The 26,514-nt window shown below is 43.2% G+C and overlaps 1 protein-coding gene across 3 annotated transcripts; it reads right to left on the reverse strand.

Annotated features, from left to right (window-relative positions):
* Positions 1-954: 954 nt before the first annotated feature.
* On the reverse strand, positions 955-25,395 carry Tekt1 (tektin 1). 3 transcript variants are annotated; one of them, XM_074047143.1, is made up of 8 exons: positions 25,307-25,395; positions 23,989-24,195; positions 16,081-16,246; positions 13,844-13,972; positions 13,242-13,385; positions 11,043-11,265; positions 1,714-1,910; positions 955-1,202 (listed from the first exon to the last, which is right to left on the reverse strand). In XM_074047143.1, the coding sequence occupies exons 2-8, from the start codon at positions 24,176-24,178 to the stop codon at positions 995-997; spliced, it is 1,257 nt and encodes a 418-aa protein (XP_073903244.1). In that variant the 5' UTR covers positions 24,179-24,195; positions 25,307-25,395; the 3' UTR covers positions 955-994. The 3 variants fall into 3 exon arrangements, with proteins under 3 accessions (XP_073903244.1, XP_073903243.1, XP_073903245.1); XM_074047142.1 differs by having other exon boundaries at positions 23,989-24,210; positions 25,307-25,388; XM_074047144.1 differs by lacking the exon at positions 13,844-13,972 and having other exon boundaries at positions 23,989-24,210; positions 25,307-25,388.
* Positions 25,396-26,514: the final 1,119 nt, after the last annotated feature.

The raw sequence follows: 26,514 nt of genomic DNA on the forward strand, positions 1-26,514 counted from the left end.
CTCCCCTCCCCTCTCTTCCCTCCCCTTCCCTTCTTTACTGCTATTGAGCATTTAAAAAATAAAAATGTGGGCTAGTGGAGTCACTCAAGCGGCAAAGCACCTCCATAGCAAGCATGAGACCCTGAGTTCAAACCCCCAATGCCGCAAAAAATATAGATAAATGTGTAAATAAGTAAATAAAATAAGAAAAATACTCCCAATGACTGTTAATTGGTCTGGAAACCAACATCAAACTAACTCTGAATTTCCCTTCAGGAAAAGAACATGTTTTTAGATGTTGCCGCGCGGGGGCGCTAAAGGAAGCTGTCCTGGGAGTCGGGGACCTCGCTGCCTCTCTCGCAACCGGTGACCCTGAGCCTGGCCAGCGCCCTGCTAAGGCGCCGCCCACCCAAGGCGCACGGGCCTGGCGCTGGCCTCCCAGCCCTCCGCCAGCCTCTGAGCCAGGGACGTCCTCAACAACCTGGCTCGCCCTCTGCTCGGCCCCTGCCACTAGACTGGGTTTTTAAAGAGCAGCCTTTGGCCCTCTTCTCTCCATTTCATTCGGGAGAAGGGGTCTTCTGGCCCAGGGTCGCCCCTCTCTCATCTACGTTTTGTGACACTTGAATAGGTTTCCCAAGGACCGGGGAAGGGCGAGGGTTCCTAAGCCAGCAGCCACCACGTTGCTCTCTAGGGAAACAATTTGCATCCCTTCTCATAAGGAAGTGTGACATGCCAGGAGAGGCAACCCTTCCCCGCCACTCCGTTGAAATGGATCTCAACTTAAATGTTTTGAACCCCTCTCCCCTGACCCCAAACCTGTGATACCCTTAGAGTGGCTGGCACTGAACTGTCAAACACCCATCACACCAGCACCGCAGACCTCAGCCCCCAGTAGGCCTGGGACTCCCACCAAGAGGCTGTAGCAAGCTGTCCCGAGTTCTGCTGACCGGAAGAGAGCGCTCCATGCTACGGCTTTGTGACGTGGTTTAATGAGAATCTGAACACCATCCCTACATTAGCAGATGGCGTCCGGGCGGATGCCCCCCGCCCAGCCCCCACGGTCCTCGCCGTCGCGCAGAGGGATGGACTTCCTCGTTTGCATGCACAGCACCTCGTCGATGTAGATGGTGTTCTCCTTGACCTGGATCTCCTCCTGCAGGGCCAGCTGTCTGCGATTCAGCCCCTTCAGCTCCACCTGAGCCTTCGCTAAGGTTTCCTGTAACCTGGGAGGAGGACAAGAACACGGAATAAATTCTCTCGGCCATCACGTTTTCAAGGGGGAAAATGATGAAGCCACGTAGCAGCCAAATTGATAATGCTCTTCCCCTGCCCCTATCTCATGTCAAGCGGAGATTTCTGATTGATGGCCACCACAGGGTTTATGGCACAGACATCTCCATGGAATGCATATATATAATTCAATTACAATTTTGGGGGGTACTGAGGATTGAATCCAGAGCTAGGCAAGCACGCCACCACTTGAGCTATGCCACCAGTCCAAATGCAATTTAAAACTGCAGATTTTACCTAAACAGCCGGATCTGGGCTTCTTTAGAGAAATGTCAACACTGAGATCTGGTTCCGCAATGACAGCCTTTTGGGCTGACTTAGCAGAGCCTAGCCTCTAGGAAGGAATCCCTCTAACGCTATGAGCTGGTGGCACTGGCCACCACTACCTGCAACTCAGGTTGGGCTGAGCCAATAGGGCCCCTCAGTCAGCAGCCATTGGCCTACCTTGCAACATTGTGGTTGATCTCATGAATCTCCTTTATCAACCGATACTGAGCAACATCTCGACACAGCTCCACGTTAGGCCGGAGGGTCCTGGTCTCCAGGCGTGTTTGAGCCACCTTGGCAGGCCCCTCTTGGTCAAGGATGGCCTTTTCAAGAACTGCAATATTTTTCTCTTGGGATGCAATCTCTTCCATGACCTAATAGAAAGGATTGGGGTAGTTGAGACCAGGTTGTGTGCGTCAAAGCTCAGCAGCACAGCCAGACGCTGGTGGCTTACATCGGTAATCCTAGCTACTCAGGAGGCAGATATCAGGCCTGGGCAAATAGTTCCTGAGACCCTATCTCGAAAAAACCTATCACAAAAAAAGGGCTGGTGCCCAATGTCAATGCACCCAATTTCATCAAACATACCCTGAAAGACCTAAAAGCATAAGTTAACTCCAACACAGTGGTTGTGGGAAACTTTAACACCCCATTGTCATTAATAGATCGGTCATCCAAACAAAAAATCAATAAAGAAATCCAAGATATAAAATATACAATAGATCAAATGGACCTACTAGATGTCTACAGAACAGTTCATCCAACTTCTACACAATATACATTCTTCTCAGCAGCCCATGGAACCTCCAAAATAGATCATATCCTAGGGCACAAAGCAAGCCTCAGCAAATATAAGAAAATAAAAATTATACCGTGCATACTATCTGATCACAATGCAATAAAACTAGAACTCAACAACAAAAGTAAAGACAAAAAACATGCAAACAGCTGGAAACTAAATAACTCATTACTTAATGAACAATGGGTCATTGATGAAATAAAAGAGGAAATTAAAAAGTTCCTGGAAGTCAATGAAAATTAAAACACAACCTACCGGAACCTATGGGACACAGCAAAGGCAGTCCTGAGAGGAAAGTTTATAGTCATGAGTGCATATATTAAAAAGACTGAAAGATCCCAAATCAATGACCTAATGATACATCTCAAACTCCTAGAAAAACAAGAACAAGCAAATCCTAAAACAAATAGAAGAAGAGAAATAATAAAAATAACAGCTGAAATCAACGAAATAGAAACCAAAAAAAACCATACAAAGAATTAATGAAACAAAAAGTTGGTCCTTTGAAAAAATAAACAATATCGACAGACCCCTGGCAAACCTGACTAAAATGAGGAGAGAAAAAACCCAAACTAGTAGAATCAGGAATGCAAAAGGGGAGATAACAACAAACACCATGGAAGTCCAGGAAATCATCAGAGACTACTCCAAGAACCTATATTCAAATAAATTTGAAAATCTTAAAGAAATGGACAGATTTATAGATACATATGATCATCCAAAACTGAACCAAGAGGAAATTAATCACCTGAATAGATCTATAACACAAAAAGAAATTGAAGCAGCAATCAAGAGTCTCCCCAAAAAGAAAAGTCCAGGACCCGAGGGATTCTCTGCTGAATTCTATTAGACCTTTAAGGAAGAACTGATACCAATGCTCCTGAAACTGTTCCACAAAATAGAAAGGGTAGGAAAACTGCCTAACACATTTTATGAAGCCAGTATTACACTTATCCCAAAACCAGGCAAAGACACCTCCAAAAAGGAGAACTATAGGCCAATCTCCTTAATAAACATTGATGCAAAAATCCTCAACAAAATAATGGCAAACCAAATTCAACAACAAATCAAAAAGATTATTCACACGACCAAGTAGGCTTCATCCCAGGATTGCAGGGGTGGTTCAACATATGAAAATCAATAAACATAATAAACCACATTAACAGAAGCAAAGACAAAAACCACTTGATCATCTCAATAGATGCAGAAAAAGCCTTTGATACAATCCAACACCATTTCATGATAAAAGCTCTAAGAAAACTAGGAATAGAAGGAAAGTACCTCAACATTTTAAAAGCTATATATGACAAATCTACAGCCAGCATTATACTTAACAGAGAAAAACTGAAACCATTCCCTCTAAATCAGGAACCAGACAAGGATGCCCACTATCTCCACTCCTATTCAACATAGTACTGGAATTCCTAGCCAGAGCAATTAGGCAAGAAGAAGGAATAAAAGGAATACAAATAGGTAAAGAAACAGTCAAAATATCCCATTATTCTATATTCAAAATAGATTTCAACTTGAAATAAGGCTTTTGTGTGTGTGTGTGTGTGTGTGTGTGTGTGTGTGTGTGTGTGTGTGTGGTGCTGAGGTTGAAACTAAATATTTAAGTTACATAGTTTTAAGACATAAATTCTTTAAAACAAAACTACTACTACTACTGGTTAGGCCAAGAATCAACAAACCATGCCCCTACGAGCCAAATACAGTGTGCCATCTGTTTTTGTTCAAACTTTGAAATACTAATTATTTTAATAGACTTTGTTTTTCAGAGCAGTTTCAGGTTTCCAGAAGAACTGAACAGAAGGCACAGCCTTCCCATACGCCCCTTCTTTCTGTCTCCAGTTTTCCCTACTACTATCTTGCATTGCTGTTGTAAATTCATTACAACTGATGAAACAATAAAGTCCATAGTTTGCAGTAGGGTTCATTCTTTGTATTGCATACTGTGTGTTTTGAGACGTGCGTAAGTACATGTACTCAGCATTACAGTATCATGCAGAATAGCTTTCACTGCCTTCAAAACCTCCTGTGCTCCACCTGCTCACCCTTTGTTCCCTCTGCCATTCTCCCAGAACCTCAGTAACCACTGATCTTTTCACTTCTCTATCCATCTTGCCTTCCCAGGTGTCACATACTTGGTATCATCAAGCATGAGTGAAACAGTGTAAGTTCCAGATTGGCTTCTTTCACTTAGCAATCACACTAAAGATTCCTTTGTGTCTTTCTGTGGCTTGATCAACTCATTGCTTTCCAGAACACTAATCCACTGTCTGGATGGACCATGGTTAGTTTATCCATCCACCTATTGGAGGGCACCTTGGTTGCTTTCAAGTATTAATAACACAGAATAAACCTATAAACATCCACGTGGAGGCTGGGAGTGTAGCTTCCAGGTAGAGCACTTCCCTACCACCACCAAAAATAAAAATAAAAACAAAGAACATTTATATGCAGGATTTTGTGAATACACGCATTTTAGACTCATATGGGCCAGTGTCAAAGAATGAGATGGTAATATAGGAGTATATTTATTTGTGTAAGAAGTCACAAAACTGTCACCAAGTGGCTGGACACCACATTCCCTCTAGCAATGAATATGAGTTCCTGCTGCTCCCCAGCCTCTCCAGCATTTGATGTTATCAGTGTCTTGGATTTTCGACAGTATGTAGAGATATCTCACTGTTTTTTTAATTTGAAATTTCCTAATATCTTTGATGGTGACATCTTTTCATATGCTTAATTGCCAACAACATATCTTTGCTGGTGGTGTCTGTTCAGATCTTTTGTCCATTTTATATTGTTTTTTTATCACTGAATTTTAAGACTTCTTTGTATATTTTGGTTAACAATACATCAGATAGCTGTTTTGCAAATATTTTCTCCTAGCCTTATCTTTCTTGCTTTTGGGCAGAACTGAGGTTTGAATTCAGGGCCTCACACTGGTTAGGCAAGCACTCTACCACTTGAGCTACTCCATCAGCCTTTTTTTATATTGAGTATTTTTGAGATAGGGTCTCGTGAACTACTTTGCCTGGGCAGTCCTCCAACCACAATCCTCCTGATTTCTGCCTTCTGAGTAGCTAAGATTACAGTCATGACCCATCAGTCCCCAGCTTGATTTATCTTTCATTCTCTGAATTTTTTTTTTTTTTGCAATTTAAAACAACACCCACTTATTATCTTATAATTCTGTAGGTCAGAAGTCCAGGCAGGCTTGGCTGGGTTATCTGCTTAATGATCTCACTAGGTCAAAGTATGGACTCTTATCTGGAGGTTTGAGGGAAGAGCCCTTCCAATTGTATCCACGTTACTGGCAGGATCCAGCTTCTAGCAGTTGTAGAATTGAGGTCTCCATTTCCTTTCTGGCTGTCAGCCTCTCCTAGAGGCTGGCTGCTTTCTTCATCACCTGGGCCTCTTCATCTTCAAAACCACCTAGGTGTAGTTGGGCATGGTGGCCCACACCTATAATCCCAGCTACTTGGGAGATGGAGGCAGGAGTTTGGGCAAAGTTTGCAAGACCCTATCATTTCAGTCCAGGAGTTTGAGACTAGCCTGTGCAACACACAAGACAAACACACACACATATATATGTATATATATGTATGTGTATATAAATATATATATTAACTCAAACAAAAGACAGACTTAATGGAGGAATAGATGAAGGACTAAGCAAACTAAAAGATAGACTAGAAAGTGCCCAATTTTAACAAAGAAAAACTAACATTTAAAAATGAATAAAATGCCAGGCACCAGTGGCTCACGCCTGTAATTCTAGCTACTCAGGAGGCAGAGATCAGGAGGATTGTGGTTTGAAGCCATCCTGGGCAAATAGTTCATGAGACCCTATCTGGAAAAAACACATTACAAAAAAAAAAAAGAGAAAAAGGCTGGTGGAGTAGCTCGATGTGTAGGCCCTGAGTTCAAGCCCCAGTACTGAAAAAAAAAAAAGAAGAAGAAGAAGAAGAAGAAAAGCTAGGCATGGTGGCTCATGCCTATAATCCCAGCTACTTGGGAGGCAGAGATTAGGAGGATCACAGTTCAAGATCAGCCTGGAGGAAAAACTTTACAAGACGCCATCTCAACCAACAAGCTGGGAGACCATGAGCAAGATGGTGGAGTAGAAGATCTCTCTATCTGACTGTGTGAATGAGAAGAGTCAGGGTAACATGGGAGAGTCTATTTAGAAAACAGAATAAGAGAAGAGCACCAGGAATCATGAAAGAAGGGAGAACAGCTGAAAACACAGAAAGACAGGCAACAGAAAAAATTAGGAAAGTCTGTACCTCCATCTACATTTTTAAATGGTTGAAAAAAATCAAGAGCAGAATACTTCATGTCATGTGGAAATTATATCAAATCAAATTTTTAGTGCACATAAATACAGTTGTGTTGGAACACACCCATGCTCATTCGCTTATTTATGGCTAATTCTGAACCACACAGCAGTTAAGTGGCTGTGACAGACGTCATATGACATGGTCGTCACTTGGCATGGCTGCCCAGACACTACAAATCACAGTGACGTGGTTACCACCTGATAGCTCTCCAACCATGCATCACCAGGCAATGACATTTGTTTTATTACCAGTGTCTTAGTCCATTGCTGCTGCTATTGAAAAATCCCTGAAACTGAGTAAAGTGTAAAGAGTAGAAATGTTTCTCACACTTCTGGAGGCTGGGCTGTTCAAGGTAAAGGATCCGTGTCTAGTGAGGGCTGTTCTCTCTGCTTCAAGTGTTGCTGCATCCTCCAGGGGGGACCAATGCCTGTCGTACCCTGTCCCATCTCTGAGGACCACCTCCTAAAGGTCCCACCTCTTAATACAGCCCCATCAATATTTGAGTTTCAACAAATTTTAGAGGGTGTACAAACCTCCAACCTAGCACAGTGTGTAGCCCTCATGTTAAAATAAGAAAATAGCTGTCACTGGTGGCTCACACCTGTAATCCTAGCTACACAGGAGGGAGAGATCAGGAGCATCATGGTTTGAAGCCAACCCAGACAAATAGTTCATGAGACTCTATCTCAAAAAAAAAAAAAAAAAAAACCCATCACAAAAAAAGTGGCTCAAGGTGTAGGCCCTGAGTTCAAACCCCAGTACCACCAAACAAACAAAGAAAACAGTAGGCTGCAGGTGTGGCACACCTAAGGCCCAGTGGAGTGTAGGTTTTGTTAATGAATGCTATGTCAACCCCTGTATTTATTATGCAGTGACACCGTCACTGAGCTGGAAGAGTACCACACGTGCTGACGTTATCAGACTAAGTGTTCATCACAATATGTCACAACTCGAAGGAAAACGATCAGAAAAATTAGAAAATTTAAAACAGTATCTCATCACTCAGAATATGGCAAAAACTGTAAAAGAGTCTGCAATCAAATGCAAGCTCCAAGTGGTCCTTGGCAGCAATTCAAGCAGCGTGTCCAGAGAACAGAAGCTGCGTAAGACTTGGTCTTCACGGAAAGAGTTAGGCACATGGATTAACATCAATAACCAGTCTTTCAAGACTAGGCAGATTATTTTGAATGGTTTTCTCTTCCTCATGATCAGTGGATAGGCTTGTTTATCCCACTGAGTTTGCATGACTAAAGAATTAGCTGCTCTGAATACTCTGCATGAAATAGCTATTTTCCAAAAGTTGAGAAAATGCTACTCAGTACAACATGAATGAACAGAAAAGGGTTTGGTTGGATAAACTGACAGAGCTTGTAAAAAATATTTGGACCCAACATGTGGTATTGAACCAGTAACATCAACAGTGAACTTCATTAGCTCTCAGAGACTCCACCATCCTCACTTCTGTGACTTTTGTCAGATAGAAGCTGAATATCCTGGTTTGCAAGCCACTCAGCAATTCAATGGCTTAACAAATGGTAAGATAGCCAGGTGGTTTGTTTTAGCTCAGGGCTGAGATTGTGTTAGAGGTGTGGTTCAAGTGATAGAGCACCTGCCTAGCAAGTGTGAAGCCCGCAGTTCAAACCCCTGTACAATTAAAAAAAAAAAAGTAGATATATTGGGCCAAGATTGCAATTTTTCTGAGTAAGACCGCTATTATCAAATACTGAATGCTTCTGAAAATAACTTTGTTGTAGACTTAATAATATTTCTTCATGATCTAACCTTAAATTGCAAGGCAAGACAACACTTAGATGCAAAGCTTATAATGCAGTAAAGTCATTTAAACAATTAATGCAATTTTAATTACAAGTAATGTCAAGCTGCTTGCTACATGTCCTGTGTTTTTAAAAGTTAAAACAAGAAAGATCTCCATTCCCACACAAATTTGCAACAGACATTTTCCAAATTCCATCAATGACTTTTGGACCTTGAAGCAAGTACAAAGGAAATTTCTATATTTCAAAATCCACTTAACTGTGCAATTGAGGAGCTTTTACCTCATCTTCACTGGAAGTGATTAATCTGAAATATAATGCTAAAAGGCAAACTTCTGGAGAAGAATCTAACAGCACTCTCTAAATGCCTCCCAAGTAATGAGTACATTCAATTAAAATCTTTTGCTCATAAGTTGTCATCACAACTTGGCAATACCTATTTGAATAGCTCCTCAAAGATGAATAATATTAAATCTCATTACAGATCAACATTAGCAGATGAATATTTGTAATAGATTTTATAGGAAATATAAACTTTGAATCACAAGAAAGCAAGATGTTATCCTTCCCCCCGAAAAAAATTCCCTTCATACTCGATTATTATTGTTGGTGTTGCTGTTGAATTTTGTCGAAGAATTTGTGGAATTTTATTTTCTCCCTTATACATAAATACCAACATAATATCCTTGACTTTTGCCTCTTGGTCCACAATACCTGTGGTATTTACTACTTGACATTTTATTGAAAAATTTGCCGACCTCTAAGTTAGATTATCTTAAACATTGCTATACTTAATTGTAACTCTTCCTGAGGTTAAAATACGCTTTTCCCAGTAAGGAAGAAATATGTTGTACCAAACAAAATAAGAGTTACACTACCATTTAATTTGGAAGTTGTCTTTTCTGCTTTCAAAGTCTCTTCCTGGCTAAGGAGGCCTCTGGCCAGATGACAATCAGGCAGACCCTTTTCTCATAGAACCTAGGTCAGCTGCATCCAAATGGTAGTGGAGGGTCTCAGAGTTATTCAAAGAATGCTCCCTAGTTCTTCTGTGCAAATATCAATGCCCCCCCCTCACCAAGTGGCATGTCTTGGATCTTGCAAATGTTGGGCTCTTAAGACCACTAAATGATTTCACCTGTTAACTCTTAATGCCTTTGAACTTGAACCACTTATTTTTTGCATATATTTTCTGTACCCTAGACTACAACTCTTCCTAATATTAAAATGACTTGAGATAAAACTTTGACTATCTTTCATTATTCTGTCTGTCTCATGGCCATCATCTCTAAGCCTGTCCTGCTTTTATGAACCTTCTAACACCCTTAGAGTTAAGGAAAGAGACCCAATTTCCCTAAAGCTGCACTAATGAAGCAGCCACCAGGCCACGTGGCTACTGAGCAATGACGTGCTGCTGGTGTCACTGATTCAGCCAACTGTGAATGAAAGGTATTGTAAAAAAAAAAATTACATCTGCACAGAACCTAGAGATGTACATAGGTTCTATGCAAACCCTACACCATTTTATATTAGAGCACCTACCCCTGGTTTTCAGGGGTGGTTTTGGAACCAATCCCCTGTGGATACCAAGGGACACATGAAATTTTGGAGACTTGTTTATCATTAATTATGCTGATAACATGTTAAAGTGATAATGCTTTTTACTACAGGTTAAATAAAGCATTGTAAAACTAATTTCACCTTTTAAAAACTTGGCCACTGGAAATGTAAAATGACACCCGTGGCTTGCATTGCATTCCCACTAGAAAGGCTGTCCTGGAGCCTCTACCTCTCTCGCCTGCAGAGTCCCTGTCATCAGCCCATGCTACAGATGGGTCATAGATCCCAGCGAGCTTGAGGAATCTGCTTAGTTCCCCCATCAAGTTGTCACCAGATGGGGATTTGAGCCCTATCTCCTCAGTCCCAATGCAGTCTCTGCTTCCTAGCCCCTGAGCATGGCCTGCAGGTAGTCACACAGACCTAGAATCCAGGCTCCCACTGGTGAGGATGGAGTGCTAGAGAACCCAGCTTACGTGGACTCTGATGGCTCAACATTCAGCACCTCTGCTGGCCCACTGTGGCAGAGTGGCTTGAAACAGACCACAGTGGGAGTATTTACACCACAGACATCTGCAAATTCTACAGGTCGGAGCCATTCCCCACCCCCATCCTCCAAAACCTGGTTTGCCAGCACACCACTGGACAATGGAGCAGGAATCCATTATGGCAGCTGGGTGTGGAGAAACTGGATCCATCAATTCCTGGGAGTTTAGAGTCATAAAGGATCTCTGAGACCATAGGTCACCTCCATATAGGAGGAACTGAAGCCTAGAGTGCCTAAAGCGGACGGCCAGGCACAACCCAGAGACTCCTGTCTCCTGTCTCTGTGCTCTGTCCTTTGCAGCAGTGAGTGGGTCGAATCCCACTCCAGGCCTAAGCCAGATGCTAAGATGGAGAGGTGTGACCGACCCTCACTCTTTAGTGACCCAGCACAGGAGTCCAGCAGTGCAGCAGCGTGGCCCAGGGCACTGTCATCTCCATTGGCAAATCCCACAATCTGCTCCTCTGTGTCCCTCAGGGACCCACCTTGGCCAGATGCTCAGCCAGTGTGTCCCTGGCATGCTTGGTCTCCTTCAGCCCACTGCTGAAAGCCGCGTCCACCACTTCACACTGCTGGCGCAGGTCACTGGCAGTCTGCCACAGGATTTGGTCCACCAGGATCTTTAGGGTCAAGGAGTTGTTCCGCTGCTTGTCAGCCTTCTCCACATTGGTGTTGGAGAAGTCCAGCCAGTCTTCCAGACTCACGGAGCTGAAACACAGGCCTTTGTCCACAACGTGTCTAGGCTGGGAAGGGCTGAGAAGGGGGGTAAGCTCCCGAGAACCACTGGGAGCTAAACCTATCTCCACCATGAGAAGCACCTAGAAGGTTTTCTCATCTCTAGGCAGAGCCAACAGTGGTTTGTCAATGACATTTCTTTAGAAACATCTCAACTCTGCACCAGGTACTGGGCTGGCACCTTACAGGCACTCCCTCATTTAATCCTCCTGATGGTTAGTGAGCTAACTTTTATAAATAACCCCCATTTTATAGAGGAAGGAAACTGAGGCTTGGAAAAATGAATTAATATGGTGTAGATCACACAGTCAGGAACAATTTTTGCATCAAAATGAACAATAGTGGTAACAGATTATAGCACACTGAATAACACAGGAAAACAGGAGCCCACAGAGACACAAATGAGTTGACTGCAGTACTAGCTTGATGAGGACTTGTTAACCACATTAATGAATCTCAATGTTAATCAGAAGAATTAACATTCACATTAACAACATATAGTACATGATCTATTTAATAAAAAGCAGGCAAAACAAATCTATTAGAAGTCAGGTGGGTGGCTACCTTTGAGGACAAGAAAAGGAATATTAATCAGAAGGAGACAGGGAAAGGCCGGGGCAAGTGGATCACAAGTTCAAGGCTAGTGTGGGCTACATAGTGAGACCATGTCTTCAAGGTGGGGAGGGGACAGGGACAGTATGCTGGTGGACATGTTTTCTTCCTTGATCTGGCTGGCAGTTACATGAGGATTGGTGTCGAGGCAGCCTCTGAGCTGCCCAATGATCTCCATTCCCCGTAGTCTCATCTGTATGTAGTGCCCTCTCCTTAAGTATGGGACCAACTTGTTGACTTGTTTCTCACAAAAAAGAAAATGAGGTATCAATAGAGATAAAGGTATAAAAAAGGCAGTGACCTCTGTTGGGTCCCTCCCTCCCCTCTTTCTCTTAGGTCACATACAGTGTGGAAGAAGCTGGCTGCCATGTCATAAGACGTAGCCAGGAACTGGCTGTCATCCTTGAGTCAACTTGCAAACCCAGTCAGGGCTTCCACGTGGGCTACAGCCCTGCAGCCGACTTGTCTTCCACCTGAGGAGACCTTGAACCAGAGGTACCCGGCTAAGCAGTGCCCAGATTCTCAACCCATCAAGGCCTGGGTACAATAAATGCTGACATCACAAAGCTAGGTTTGGGAGTGTTCTGTTGTACAGGGAAAGACCACTAACTATGAGAATTCACTGAACTGTAAGTGCTTATCAGTTGTGCACTTTTCTGTGTGTATGTTTCATTTCAAAAAGAAGATTCTAAAAACTAGAATGAGTTGATCTGTGTTGTAATATTAATTGAAAAATGCAAGTACATACAATAATGCCATTTTTGCAGACTGTACAGAATGGATTTGTTTGTGTGAACCTATGGGTAACTAGTTATCTCAGGGGATAGAAAATGGACAAGGACATATGGGGGAAACTTGTTAACTCATCCTTATTATACATTTTGAAAATCTTTTACTTGTTAAGAATATGACTAGAACTGGACGCTGGTGGCTCACGCCTGTAATGCTAGCTACTCAGGAGGCAGAGATCAGGAGGGTCGTGGTTTGAAGTATGCCCAGGCAAATAGTTTGTGAGACCCTATCACAAAAAAACCCATCACAAGAAAGGGCTGATAGAGTGGCTCAAGGTGAAGGGCCTGAGTTTAAGCCCCAGTAACGCACACACACACACACACACACACACACACACAAAGAATACGAACAAAGGAATAAATTTAAAATCTTTCCAGGTATTATGTCAGACTTTCTAAAGTGAGAGGCGCCTCTGGGCCCATCTGAGTAGGACCAGGGATGCCTGCCTGTCTGAGCCCAGCACTCGCAGAGTTACCTCACCCTTACCCGCCTGTCTGAGATTCAGGTTCCATCAGGGGCCATGCCAGCACCAGAACCCCACTCACTTGGGTTCAATCCTCACGACGTTCTCAGAATATCTGATGTTTGGTGAGTTGTTGTTGAGAGAGAAGCAGATGTCGTCAATGGTCAGGGCTGCAAACTTGTCCTTCAAATCCTTCTCCAGGTTGTACTTGGCAGAGCGGTTCAACCTGAAGGGAGAAGGGAAGCCAGCCCTGGGAGGCCCTGGAGAACCTGCTGAAGCCAGGTCTGGCGCAGGATGGCCATGCTTCTTCCCTCACCATCTCAACCCCCTGCATACACCCACATGTACCATTTGATACTTGGTGACAAACTGAAATCCTTCATTCCCTGGTGACATTTTCTGATGGCACCACTCTGGCAAACTCTGTGAGGGGTCTGCCCTGGTGTTGTTGGGCTGTTGTCTAGTTTTTCATTCCAGAGAAACACAGCCCCACAACCAGAGGGCGCTGCCTCCAGGTGGGGTGGGAGCAGATCTTGGATCTGGCTGGAAGCCTTGGGGCAGCTGGGGGCTCAGTGGTAGTTGTGAGAGTGTTAAACCCTGCTCCTCAGTGGCCGGAGCACCTCCACAGTGCTGCCTCTCCTGCAGTCTCCAGGTGAGGGGTGGAGGGCCACTGTCCAGTCCTACCTGATCTGCTCCGAAGTCTCCTCCAGGGTACGAGTCAGCAGGGCCAAGACGCCCCGCACAATCTCTGCCTCCTTCATCAGCTCCTGCTCCACTGTGTCATGCACCAAGTCAACCCCCAAGCGCTTCTCCCTGCCAGGGGCACAGGTCAGCAGGAAGGGCCACCCCAACCTTGGGACTAACAGTAGGACATTTAAAGTTCCAGGACACTGGCTTGAAAACCACCCCACACATTTGGATGACTGTACCTCTTCAAAAAATCCACCCCACCAAGTCTGAAAGACACCAGAAGCCTGCTCTTAAGTATTAACTGACTTGGAATTTCTAGGACAGGTGATTCTTTCCTTGATCCTACTCTTGGGTTTTGGTGAGGAGTTGAGTCCAGAAAGATGTTTTATTATACTACCAAAAACTAATAATAAGAATGCCAAGCCAGGCTTAGTCCCTAATGCTTGTAATCCCAGCTACTTAGGAGGTGGAGATAGGAGGATCGAGATTCAAGGTTATGCCAGGCAAAAAAATGAGACCCTAACTATCTCAAAGAACAAGCCTGGCATGGTAGCATGTGCCTGTGATCCCAGTTATGAGGGAGGTCCAAGGCTGGCCAGAACAAAAGTGCAAGACCATATCCAAAAAAATAACTAAGACAAAAAGGGATGCGAATGTGGCTCAAGTGGTAAAATTCTTGCTAGCACGAGGCCCCAAGTTCAAAACTCCAGTACCCAGTAGCTCTACCACTGAGATATATCCCAGCTCTTCCACTGGACCTTCTCAAGTACAGATGAGGAAACTGAGTCTCAGAGAGGCTAAGTAACATACCAAATGTCACAGCAAACTGGGCATTATTCCCACTGCCAGCACTTTATTTCTTATGCCCTGCCCACTCACTTGTGTGGCTGAAGCAAATTATATAACTTAACTGTGTCTTGATTTCCTCTTCTGTAAAGTGGGGATAAGTGTTAGCAATTCATAAGGTTGTGGCAAGGAGCAACTGAAACAGAAGGGATACAGCACCGTGCCTGGCACACAGCACGTGCTTGACAAACCCAACATCTTCTTCATTGTGATTATCCCTCCCTCAGCAAGGGCTTACACACCCTGGGCATGACCTCCTCGATCAGCACTTCCTTGTGATTCATGCTCTCCAATTTGGCTGGGGAAGGCTGCAGGGGGCCTGGCTAACAAGCTGGAGGGAACCAGGCTTTCCAGTAAGACAGAGCATGGCACATTTGGGAAACTGCCGGGGCTCAGTGCTGCTAAGCACATCCTACCTTTGCATGGACAGGTCTCTGGGACCAATCGTGGCAAACTGTTTGCTAAGCTAAGGAGTTTGTCCTTTATCTTGAAGCTGTTGGGGCCTGGGGCTGTAATTACAAGATTTTAAAGATGGTGATCTGCAAAAATCCATTCCATAGCCAATGTGCCTCCACATTGCACTGAATTGGGTGGGGATGCTGTGCTGGCAGCAAGATAATCTGTTAGGGCACTCCAGCTAGGGCTGTGACAGGGAAGAGGCCTGGAAATCAGCATCACTCCAGGAGGAAAGAAGAAAATCTGACTTACAGATGTACAGGAGAAAAGTAATAAAAATGTGTTCACTTAGTGCTTGCTAGATTACAAAGTGCTTCTGTGGGGTTCATGTGTGGGAACAGACCTACTCCCTCCAATAGCTATGGTATCTGTTCTCATCTTCTTCCCTGAAAATAGAACCTCTGACTTTAGCTGAACACTTGGATGCTTATTTCCCAGCTTCTATTGATGTGGCCATGTGATTTAAGTTCTGGTCAATGGGATGCAAGTAGAAATGGTGAATGCCAAACCCTACTTAGTCCTGCTTGTTGAGGAATGTAGACACAATGTCTGGAACGTCAGCTGCATCTTAAGTTGTGAGGCAGCCTGGGTAGTGAGAGCTATGTGCATTGGAGCAACAAGGTAGAAAAAGCCTGGAACCCTAAAAGTGTGAGAACTACTAACCATCTCTAGACTTCTTAAATGTGACAGAAAGAGAAACTACTTTTAAGTTTAGTGTTATTTTGCAATTTTCTGACCCTCACAGTCAAACCTAGCCCTAACTTATATTTAAATTCATAGATAATAGAGTTTAGGTGTGAACCAAACACAATGGTCAGTACCACAGGCATTCGGGATGACTTCCAGCTCTACAAGTTCACCGGCTCACTTGCCTGCTCTCCCCCACCATCTCCCAGCACCAGAGACTCCTGCAGAAGCTCCCTTCCTACCTGTACTCCAGGCACCGCTCAGTGATGTGCAGGGGCTCTTTGAAACTCTCCAGGGCCTTTTCTAGGCGGGTCTTGTATGTGAGTAGGTCCTCAGTTTCATGAGCAAGCTGCTCAAGCTTGTCGTCTAGCTCCGTCTTCCAGAACCTCACTTCCTCAAGTCTCTGTTCTGAGGCACACAGAGAAGGTTTGCCAGGGTTAATCTGCCAGTGTGGACAATAAGTGTGTGTGTGTGTGTGTGTGTGTGTGTGTGTGCGCATGTGTGCGCGCGTGTGTGCGCTCATGCTCACCACTAAGCTGTGCACAGCCCTGCAACTATTTGAGACTTGCCCTTCTCAGCGCTTCAGGAGCTTTCATCTTTATAAACGCTTACCAGCAAAAGGAAGAGAGGAAGTGGTTTCTTTTTACATTCAACATCAGATCTATCATTCTACAATCACTGGCTAGTTCCTCAATTATCCACTGTTTTTAATAAGTTTTAACTTTGTCAAAGGTATAAATGTATATTGTTCCAAATAGTGTTACAAAGTTAACAATTCTCTGAGCCATCCTACCTTGCTCCTGCCTTCTAGGAGCAAGCACTTTAGCCACTACTTCTGTGTTTGTTCATGTTATTTATCCATTACCAGTTTAATAATAGCTATTGAGTTTCTATGACAAAACTTAGTATTTTGCTTTTAACTAGCTCAACATGCTTCTGTTTCTTTCATCTTCCAGTACACATCTGTCAGCATCTTGCCGGATAATAACTTGTTTACTTTTATTTTGTGCATACTCCATGTTATTTATAATTGAGCCTATACTATGATAAATCTATCATGCAACTTTCTGCTTTTTGAAGAAGTTCTAACTACACTTTACTTCACTTTCTTTCTTTCTCTTTTTTTGCTGGGGTTTGAACACAGGGACTCATACTTGCTAGGCAAATGCTCTACCATTTGAGCCACTCCACCAGCTTCACTTTCTTTTTCATGATAATTAAAGGCAAATTAATTAAATGTTAATTTTACATAGGTAAAAGACAGCTGATTATAGTAGAACTACCTAATATGTAATGAAATCATGATGCATAGTTGAGCATTAGAATCCTACATTGTGTAGTATACTATGTCATATAGCTGTCAGTTTCCTTGTCTGTAAAAAACAACTTATTTTTTGAAATAAATTCCATTGTGCACATCTGAGGCTTACAGTATGATGCTATGGGAGACATTCAGGTAGCAAAATGGTTTATAAAGTGGTTGCTTCACTTTCCATAAAGTTATTGCTGATCTCTTCTCAGACATTGACAGGACTGTAAATCTGTCCGTATGTTCCAACCCATCAAGTAACCGGCTACTTTTTTTTCTTCCCTGGGACCTCTCTCTCAGAGTGCTTTCTCTCCTGCTCCCTGTGTGGCTGGCTCTCTCATTCACTGCATGGCCATGATCCTGTGACTTTGCTTCCAAGAAAGCTTTCGCCCTTCTCCAGTGTTGGGGTTCTGCTTACTGAAGTTTGTTTCTTTCTCCCCCACGTTTGATTTATCCTTCAATGTGCAGAAGTACCCCCTTCACAAACTTGCTAAGAAATGGATGTGGATGAGGTGAAATCTGTGAGAATCACATGCCTTTTTTCTGCCCTCACCTCTTAATGATATTTGGCTGTGTACTGGTTGTAAATCCTTTTCATTAAAAAACTGATGATGTAACACCACTTCCTTCTAGTTTCCAGACTACCTGTTGAAAAACTTGAAGTCATTCTCATTCCTGATTTTTTTGTATGTGACCTTTTTTTTCCTCTCTGAAAAACTCTCTATTTTTCTAGTGTTCTGAAATTTAACTTAGTTATTGTACCAGATATCAGGCATGACCTTTTAATCTGACAACATTAGGTCCTTTGGTTCTGGGGAATTTTCTTGTATTCTTTCATAGATAATTTCTTCCCCTCCATTCTCTCTATCCTCTTTCCAGAATTCCTATCCCACATTGATCCTCTAATTTCCCTATCTTTTCTCCCTACTTTCTTTGTCTTCTTCCCCATAAAGTTGAGGTTTCTTCAACTTTATCTTTCAACACTTGTTTTGATGTTTGAGGCTTTTTTTCTGTTTTCATATATTTAATTTGCAAGAACTTCTGTTCTCTCAATGTCTTTTTCAACACTCCCTTGCTTGTTCCAAGAACACAGCATCTTCTCTGAATTCTCAAGGATCTGCTGTGTACTTCACACTTTGCTCAACACATTGTATACTTCCAGAGTCTCTGTGTGTTTGATCATTTGGTTTGGTGTGTACACGTTAAAGATTTTCCTCAAATATTTGGTGATATTCGTCTGAGTTGAGAATACAACGCTGGGTGGCGGAGTGGCTCAAGTGGTAGAATGCCTGCCTATCAAATGCAAGGTCCTGAGTTCAACTCCCAGTACAAAGAAAGAAAGAAAGAGTGAGAGAGAGAAAGAGAAAAGGAAGGAAGGAAGGAAGGAATAAAGGAAGGAAGGAAGGAAGGAAGGAAGGAAGGAAGGAAGGAAGGAAGGAAGGAAGAAAGAAAGAAAGAACAAGAAGCAACAGCAGCATCCAGGTGCCGGTGGCTCATTCCTGTAATCCTAGGTACTCCGTAGGCAGAGATCAGGAAGATGGAGGTTCAAGAACAGCCCAGCAAATAGTTCATACAACCCTATCTTGAAAATACCCAACACAAAACAGGGCTAGCAGAATGGCTCAGGTGGTAGAGTGCCTGACTAGCAAGTGTGAGGCCCTGAGTTTAGACCCCAGTACAGCCAAAAAAAAAAACCCAAGAATGCAATGCTAAAATGTACTATTGTACAAAGTGATCATGGAGCACCTAGGCATTTCACTATAGAATCTCAAATGTTCAATTCTCCATAGAGAAAATCTTCCAGTCTCCTCTCCGGGGGGTAAAAGACTGGCTCCAGGTGTCCTGGGAAGCAGTTCAGTAAACAGCCTTTCTCTGAATCCTTTGACTTTAGCCTTCTGCTGCAGGGAGAGCAAGTTGGGGGGAGAAGGCGCTCCTTACAAAGACTTGCAACCAATCTTGTTTCCACTTCTCTCTTGAGCCTCCAGCTCCAGACGCTAATGGATGCATCGGACTAAGCATTCCAAGGTTCTGCAGCATGAACCAGTTGGCTCCTCATTGTCCTTGAGCCAAAGCTTTCATTAGTCTTTTTTTGCTGTTTTGTTGGATTTGGGGAATAGAATTGAGATTTGAACTCAGGTCTCAAAAAAGACCAGCCCTTTTGGCTTTAGTTGTTTTTCAGATAAGGTCTTGAGTTTTTGCCGGGGTAATTCAGTCTTCCTACCCATCTATGCCTCTGCTGGGATTGCAAGTATACATCGTCACACTCAGCTTTTTTTGTTGCTGTTGAAATGAGGGTCTCTATTACTTTGTTCCCAGGCTACCCTGGAACCTTGATACTCTCAATCTCACCTCCCAAGTACCTGGGATTACCGGCATGAGCCACCATGCCCAGCTTTGTATCCCACTCAACTCACTTGTCTTCATCATGCTGCTCCCCTTCCTGTACTCCTTCATGCTTACAAAGCAGGCACTCTACCACTTGAGCCACACCTCCAGTCCATTTTTGCTCTGGTTATTTTGGAGATGGGGTTTTGAGAACTATTTGCCCAAGATGTCCAATCCTCCTCATCTCAGTCTCCCAAGTAGCTAGGATTACAGGCTGGTTTTTTTTTTAGGTTTGTTTTGTTATTTATTTATTTATTTAGGTAGTACTGAGTTTGAACTCAGGGCCTCACTCTTGCTTAACCGGTGCTCTACTATTTAAGCCATTCTGCCAGCTCCTTTTTCAGTCTTTTATTTGACAGATGTTATTCATTTTATTTATTTATTATTTTTATTATTTTTCCTTTTGCGATTATCATGTTTAAGAAATAAGTCTTTGAAGTTACAAAAATGTTCTCTAAAAGTTTTATTGTTTTATTTTTCCCATTGACATATGCAGTCACCTAGATTTGACTTTTTATACATTGTCTGAGACAATAGTCCATATGAATGCTCAGTTGACCAATTTATTGGGAAGATTACCCTTTTCTCATTACACTGCATTATTGCTTTTGTGATAATCATATAAACAGCCATGCAGGTTGGCTCATGCTTGTAATCCTGCTGCTTGGGAGGCTAAAACTGGGAGTATCACAGTTTGAGGCCAGCCCCAGCAAAAAGTTATCGAGACCCCCATCTCTTTTTTTTTCTTTTATTATTCATATGTGCATACAAGGCTTGGTTCATTTCTGCCCCCTACCCCCACCCCCTCCCTTACCACCCACTCCGCCCCCTCCCTCTTCCTCCCACCCCCTCAATACCCAGCAGAAACTATTTTGCCCTTATTTCTAATTTTGTTGTAGAGAGAGTATAAGCAATAATAGGAAGGAACAAGGGTTTTTGCTGGTTGAGATAAGGATAGCTATACAGGGCATTGACTCACATTGATTTCCTGTGCGTGGGTGTTACCTTCTAGGTTAATTCTTTTTGATCTAACCTTTTCTCCAGTACCTGTTCCCCTTTTCCTATTGGCCTCAGTTGCTTTTAAGGTATGTGCTTTAGTTTCTCTGCGTTAAGGGCAACAAATGCTAGCTAATTTTTTAAGTGTCTTACCTATCCTCACCCCTCCCTTGTGTGCTCTCGCTTTTATCATGTGCTCATAGTCTAATCCCATTGTTGTGTTTGCCCTTGGGAGAACATACGATTTTTGGTCTTTTGGGCCAGGCTAACCTCACTCAGAATGATATTCTCCAATTCCATCCATTTACCAGCGAATGATAACATTTCGTTCTTCTTCATGGCTGCATAAAATTCCATTGTGTATAGATACCACATTTTCTTAATCCATTTGTCAGTGCTGGGGCATCTTGGCTGTTTCCATAACTTGGCTATTGTGAATAGTGCCGCAATAAACATGGGTGTGCAGGTGCCTCTGGAGTAACCTGTGTCATAGTTTTTTGGGTATATCCCCAAGAGTGGTATTGCTGGATCAAATGGTAGATCGATGTCTAGCTTTTTAAGTAGCCTCCAAATTTTTTTCCAGAGTGGTTGTAGTAGTCTACATCCCCACCAACAGTGTATGAGGGTTCCTTTTTCCCCGCATCCTCGCCAACACCTGTTGTTGGTGGTGTTGCTGATGATGGCTATTCTAACAGGGGTGAGGTGGAATCTTAGCGTGGTTTTAATTTGCATTTCCTTTATTGCTAGAGATGGTGAACATTTTTTCATGTGTTTTCTGGCCATTTGAATTTCTTCTTTTGAGAAAGTTCTGTTTAGTTCACTTGCCCATTTCTTTATTGGTTCATTAGTTTTGGGAGAATTTAGTTTTTTAAGTTCCCTATATATTCTGGTTATCAGTCCTTTGTCTGATGTGTAGCTGGCAAATATTTTCTCCCACTCTGTGGGTGTTCTCTTCAGTTTAGAGACCATTTCTTTTGATGAACAGAAGCTTTTTAGTTTTATGAGGTCCCATTTATCTGTGCTATCTCTTAGTTGCTGTGCTGCTGGGGTTCCATTGAGAAAGTTCTTACCTATACCTACTAACTCCAGAGTAGTTCCTACTCTTTCCTGTATCAACTTAAGAGTTTGGGGTCTGATATTAAGATCCTTGATCCATTTTGAGTTAATCTTGGTATAGGGTGATATACATGGATCTAGTTTCAGTTTTTTGCAGACTGCTAACCAGTTTTCCCAGCAGTTTTTGTTGAAGAGGCTGCTATTTCTCCATCGTATATTTTTAGCTCCTTTGTCAAAGACAAGTTGGTTATAGTTGTGTGGCTTCATATCTGGGTCCTCTATTCTGTTCCACTGGTCTTCATGTCTGTTTTTGTGCCAGTACCATGCTCTTTTTATTGTTATTGCTTTGTAATATAGTTTGAAGTCAGGTATGTGATACCTCCTGCATTGTTCTTTTGACTGAGTATTGCCTTGGCTATTCGTGGCCTCTTGTGTTTCCATATAAATTTAACAGTAGATTTTTCAATCTCTTTAATGAATGTCATTGGAATTTTGATGGGAATTGCATTAAACATGTAGATTACTTTTGGAGACCTCCATCTCAATCAGTAAGTCCAGCATAGTGATACAGGCCTGTGACCCCAGCTATGCAGGAGGACATAGGAAAGAGGATCAAAGTCTGAGGCTGGCCCTGAGCAAAAGCATGAGACCCTACCTGAAAAATAACTAAAGCCAAAAAAGGGCTGGAGGGCATGATTCAAGTGGGAGAGCACCTGCCTAAGAAGTATGAGAACCTGAGTTCCAACCCTAGTACTGCCAATAAATAAAATATAAATCAGATGAGCCTACACGTGTGGGTTTGTTTCTGGACTCACTATTCTGTTCCATTGGTCAATTTGTCTATCCTTGTCTCTAGTGAATTAAGTTCACTATCTTAATTTCCATAACTTTTTGATAGATCTTATAATCTACAGTGAAGGTCTTCCAGCTGTGTTCTTCAAGACAGCTATGCTTCCTCTTTGTATTTCCATGTGAATTTTAGAAGCACTTTGCCAACTTTACCAGATCTGCTGAGATTTTTACTGCATTGCATTGAATCTATGGATTAATTTGGGGATAACTGGCATCTTTTAAAATACTGACTCTTCCAATCCTTCAACTTACTATATCCTGCATTTTTAACTTCTTGAAATAGTGGCTTATACTTTTCAATGTAGAACTCTTGCTCGTCTTCTGTTAAGAGTTACTCTTACGCATCTGATTGTTTGGGGTTTTTTTGCTGTTTTTTTTTTTTTTTCCAGTGATGGGGATAGAACCCAGGGCCATTTTCATATACAAAACACATGCTCTGCCACCAAACTATACCCCATCCCCTCAGTGATTTTTTACATAGGTTTTGTTTTGTTTTGTTTTATTTGTGTTTATTTAGTTTTTTTTTTTTTTTTTTTTTTTGGTGGTGGTAGTACTTTATTGAGGTTTGAACTCAGGGCTTTGCACTTATAAGGTAGGAGCTCTACTACTTAAGCCATGCTTCCAGCCTTCCTTGTTGTTTGGTGTTGTTGTTCCGATACTGGGATCTGACCTCAGGGCCTATACCTTGAGCCGCTCCCCCAGCACTTTTTTGTGATGGGTTTTTCAAGATAAGGTCTCACGAATTATTTGCTGGGGCTGGCTGTGAACTGCAATCCTCCTGACCTCTGCCTCCTGAGTAGCTAGGATTACAAGCATGAGCCACCAATGCCTGACAATCCTTGCTGTTTTTTTATGCCATGAGAAATGAATAGTATTTTAAATTATTCAGCGTATCAATGACACTAAGAAAGCCTGTCCTCACCACTCTCTATTGTCTTACATTCAACCCCTTTGACTTGGCCCTTATAGACATTAGAATGTGACCTTGGTTTGGGAGATGTTGCTTGTTTGTTTCATTTTACGTTTATTTTTGGTTTTGCTCATCTAAGGGCACCATCTTTTTGACACTGTTTCTAAGCATGGAATTGTCAAGAGAAAATTACTCTTTCTTCAAGACCCAGTTCAAAAGTTTCTCTCTAGGAAAATTTTCCAATTCTCTAGTTCCTACTCCACCTCTACTCTTTTCACCTTATCCCAGGATCTGTCTGGCTATATTGCTGTCTTTAAGCCAGGAGCCCCTAAAAATCAGAGACTGCTCATTCCTTGTGATAGTCCCAGTATGCTCCACAGATACTCAATAAAGGTGTATCAAATCAGTGAGTGAATGAATGAATGTGTGGTGAATGACTGGAGGGTGGAGGGAGACTGAAAAGTAGACTGAGTTACTATGTGTCTATCTCAGGACAGTGAACTTAAACACAGAACCTGGAGTATACACTCCCCCCCCCCATACTTGGATAATAACACAGTGCCACACCTGAGCATGACTATAGTTAACCCTCGGTAGCCCCATCCAGACCTGCTCACAAACATACCAAGCACACTGTCTTACCGAGTTTCTTGTTCACATCACTTTGAGACTGCCTTGTGCTCTTATCGATCTCATCCACAAGCCTCTGGCTTTCTGCCACCAACCGTTCAGATCGGGACCTTTGTGCCTCTGCCTTGTGGTACTGGCTCTTGTTAGCAATGTGCCACTCTGAGGGCAAAAACTTGGGCGGAGGTTGTAGTAATTTGGCCATTTGAGATTTCCAAAGTCCTGACCAAAGGTAGGCTGTTTTTAGATTAAATGAAAGCACCAGTTCTATTATTATTATTGTTATTTTAAAGTGTGACATTCATACTGAAAAGTGCATAAATTACACACAAAATAAATACATTCGTGCAGCCAGCCCCCAGATCAAGAAACCATGTCGAGCTTCTTTGCAGTCAGTAGTAGCCACCCCTAGGATGAACGTCATCCTGACCTTTAACGCTGCACATTCGTTCTTCCGTTTCCAAGTTAATATAAATGGAACTATACGCTTTGCTAACATTATGTTCCTCAGAGTCATCTGTATTTTCCATATAGTACTAGCTTGTTCATTCTTATTGCTCTGTGGTGTGCCATTGCACGAGTATATCAAAATGTTGATGGATCTTGGATTGTTTCCAGTGTAAGGCTAGGACGAGAATGCTATGACTGTCCTCCTACGTGTGTACATTTGTATGACTCATTAGAATATTGGTGGGTCATAGAGTAGTGTTCTGCCAAACAGATGAACCCGTATTTGCTCTCTAAAAAATAAACAAATGTGACATCTGCAAGATGATAACTGGGTATCAAATCTATTCAAAAGGTAAAAGAATCTAAAAACTTCCCAAAACAAAGAAAAGGAAAAAACATGAAGGGGAACACAAGAAAAAGCAGCTGACAGAGGCCAACAGCAACAGAAGGACTCATAAGGCAACAGGACTCATAGTTTTGGACCCCGAGAACTGCCCTCGCAGAAGGGGCTGCAGTCTGGCTTCTCCCCCTCCACCCCCATCCCCATCCCCACCCCCCCACCCCCAACCCCCATCCCCCCACCCCCCACCGTCCCCACCCCCCAACTCCCCCTCCCACCAAGATCCCAGCACCTGTCCTGGGCCTCTGGATCCCTGAAGCCTTCACACACGCAAGAATGGAAGCCAAGCCAGACCCTGACCAAGCTAAGTGCTTGGTCTCCTAATGCCTCTCCCAAGTTTGGGCGTGGGGCCCAAATTTTGACCCAAGTGTCCTGGTTGAGTCTGAGTAGCCCTCAGACAGGTGGGGGCTACATTAGGACGGATCCCAAAGGACACAAGGCTGTAAGTAGGGCGGAGGGGTCCGTTGGGTGAACTCCACTCACCTCAACGCTAGGGCCTCCTTATTTCAACCGGAGCTGCGGGCTCTGGCGGTACCGGGCAACTCGCGGTCTCCATGGCAACCGGCGACGCGCCGCAGCTGCGCCGCCGGGAAACTGCGCGTGCGCGGGTCGTGCGGCCGGGGGTTACGGCTGGGGACCCCGAGAGCCCACGCCATGAGGGGCGGAGTCCAAGGAAACGCCAGGGGCACGCGGGAGGGCAGCGTCGGCCCTGCGCCAGGCCGGGTCACCTGGGACCTGGGCCTCGGACTCCGCAGGTGTGCCAGAGCGGGGGGTGTGGGGGGCGGGGAACACGCCAGCCACAAACTGAGCCCTGCAGGGAGGTGCGCGGCTGCCGCCAATGGGGTCCACAGGGGAGAAGAGTGGGTTTTCACGCAAATGTCCCCACAAGGCTTAGAACTTACTAAATGAATGTGTGCACGGCTAGAGCTTTTCCTCTGATGAAAAATACTGAAGGCGTAGTTCAGTTTTAAGGGACCTTGAGATTCTTGTGGGTTGCAATAAAATTATGCTCCCTCAACTTGAGCTGTTCTACACCATCTTCTTGATTTTTAGCATAGCCATGCACACCACCTGTAAGATTATTTTGATGTTTTACTCACTCGTTTTCCATGTAGCATATTTACTTTAAAAGGAGACTGCATCAGTTCCAGAAATGGAAAATTAGTGCCATGTGTGTGATAGAAAGTAATCATAAGGATAAATAAAATGAAATAAAACATAAAATTTAATGTTGATTAGAAAGTGAGATAAGAGTAAGAATAAATCTTCCCTTCAATTTAAAATTTCACATCTGAGAGCAGTTCCTCAAAAGCATGGACCTGTCTGTAATAAATATGTTTGCCCAAAAGAAATGGCAACCCACAGAATGGGAGAAAATCTTTGCCAGCTATACCTCAGACAAGAGATTAATAACCATAATATACATAGAGTTCAAAAAATTCAACTCCCACCAATGAAGAAATGGGTAAGTGAACTGAAGGCAGAGCATTTTCAAAGGAAGAAGTCCAATGACCAAACATCACATGAAGAAATGCTCAACATCCCTGGCCATAAAGGAAATGGAAATCAAAATCACGTCAAGGTTACACCTCACTCCTGTTAGAATGGCTACCATCAAAAACACAAACAACAACAAATGTTGGCAAGGATGTGGGGGAAAAGAAACCCTAATACACTGCTGGTGGGAATAT

The sequence above is a fragment of the Castor canadensis genome, chromosome 11 (genome assembly GCF_047511655.1).
Source record: "Castor canadensis chromosome 11, mCasCan1.hap1v2, whole genome shotgun sequence".
NCBI lineage: Eukaryota > Metazoa > Chordata > Mammalia > Rodentia > Castoridae > Castor > Castor canadensis.

Bases quoted from the DNA above. Each gene is read 5' to 3' on its own strand.
- Tekt1 (XM_074047143.1), bottom strand. From the start codon at position 24,178: ATGGCCAAATTACTACAACCTCCGCCCAAGTTTTTGCCCTCAGAGTGG. The intron at 16,247-23,988 runs GTAAGACAGTGT...TGTGTGCCTCAG, and splicing joins TGATGTGAACAAGAAACTCG to AACAGAGACTTGAGGAAGTG. The intron at 1,203-1,713 runs GTAGGCCAATGG...TCCTCCTCCCAG, and splicing joins ATCAACCACAATGTTGCAAG to GTTACAGGAAACCTTAGCGA.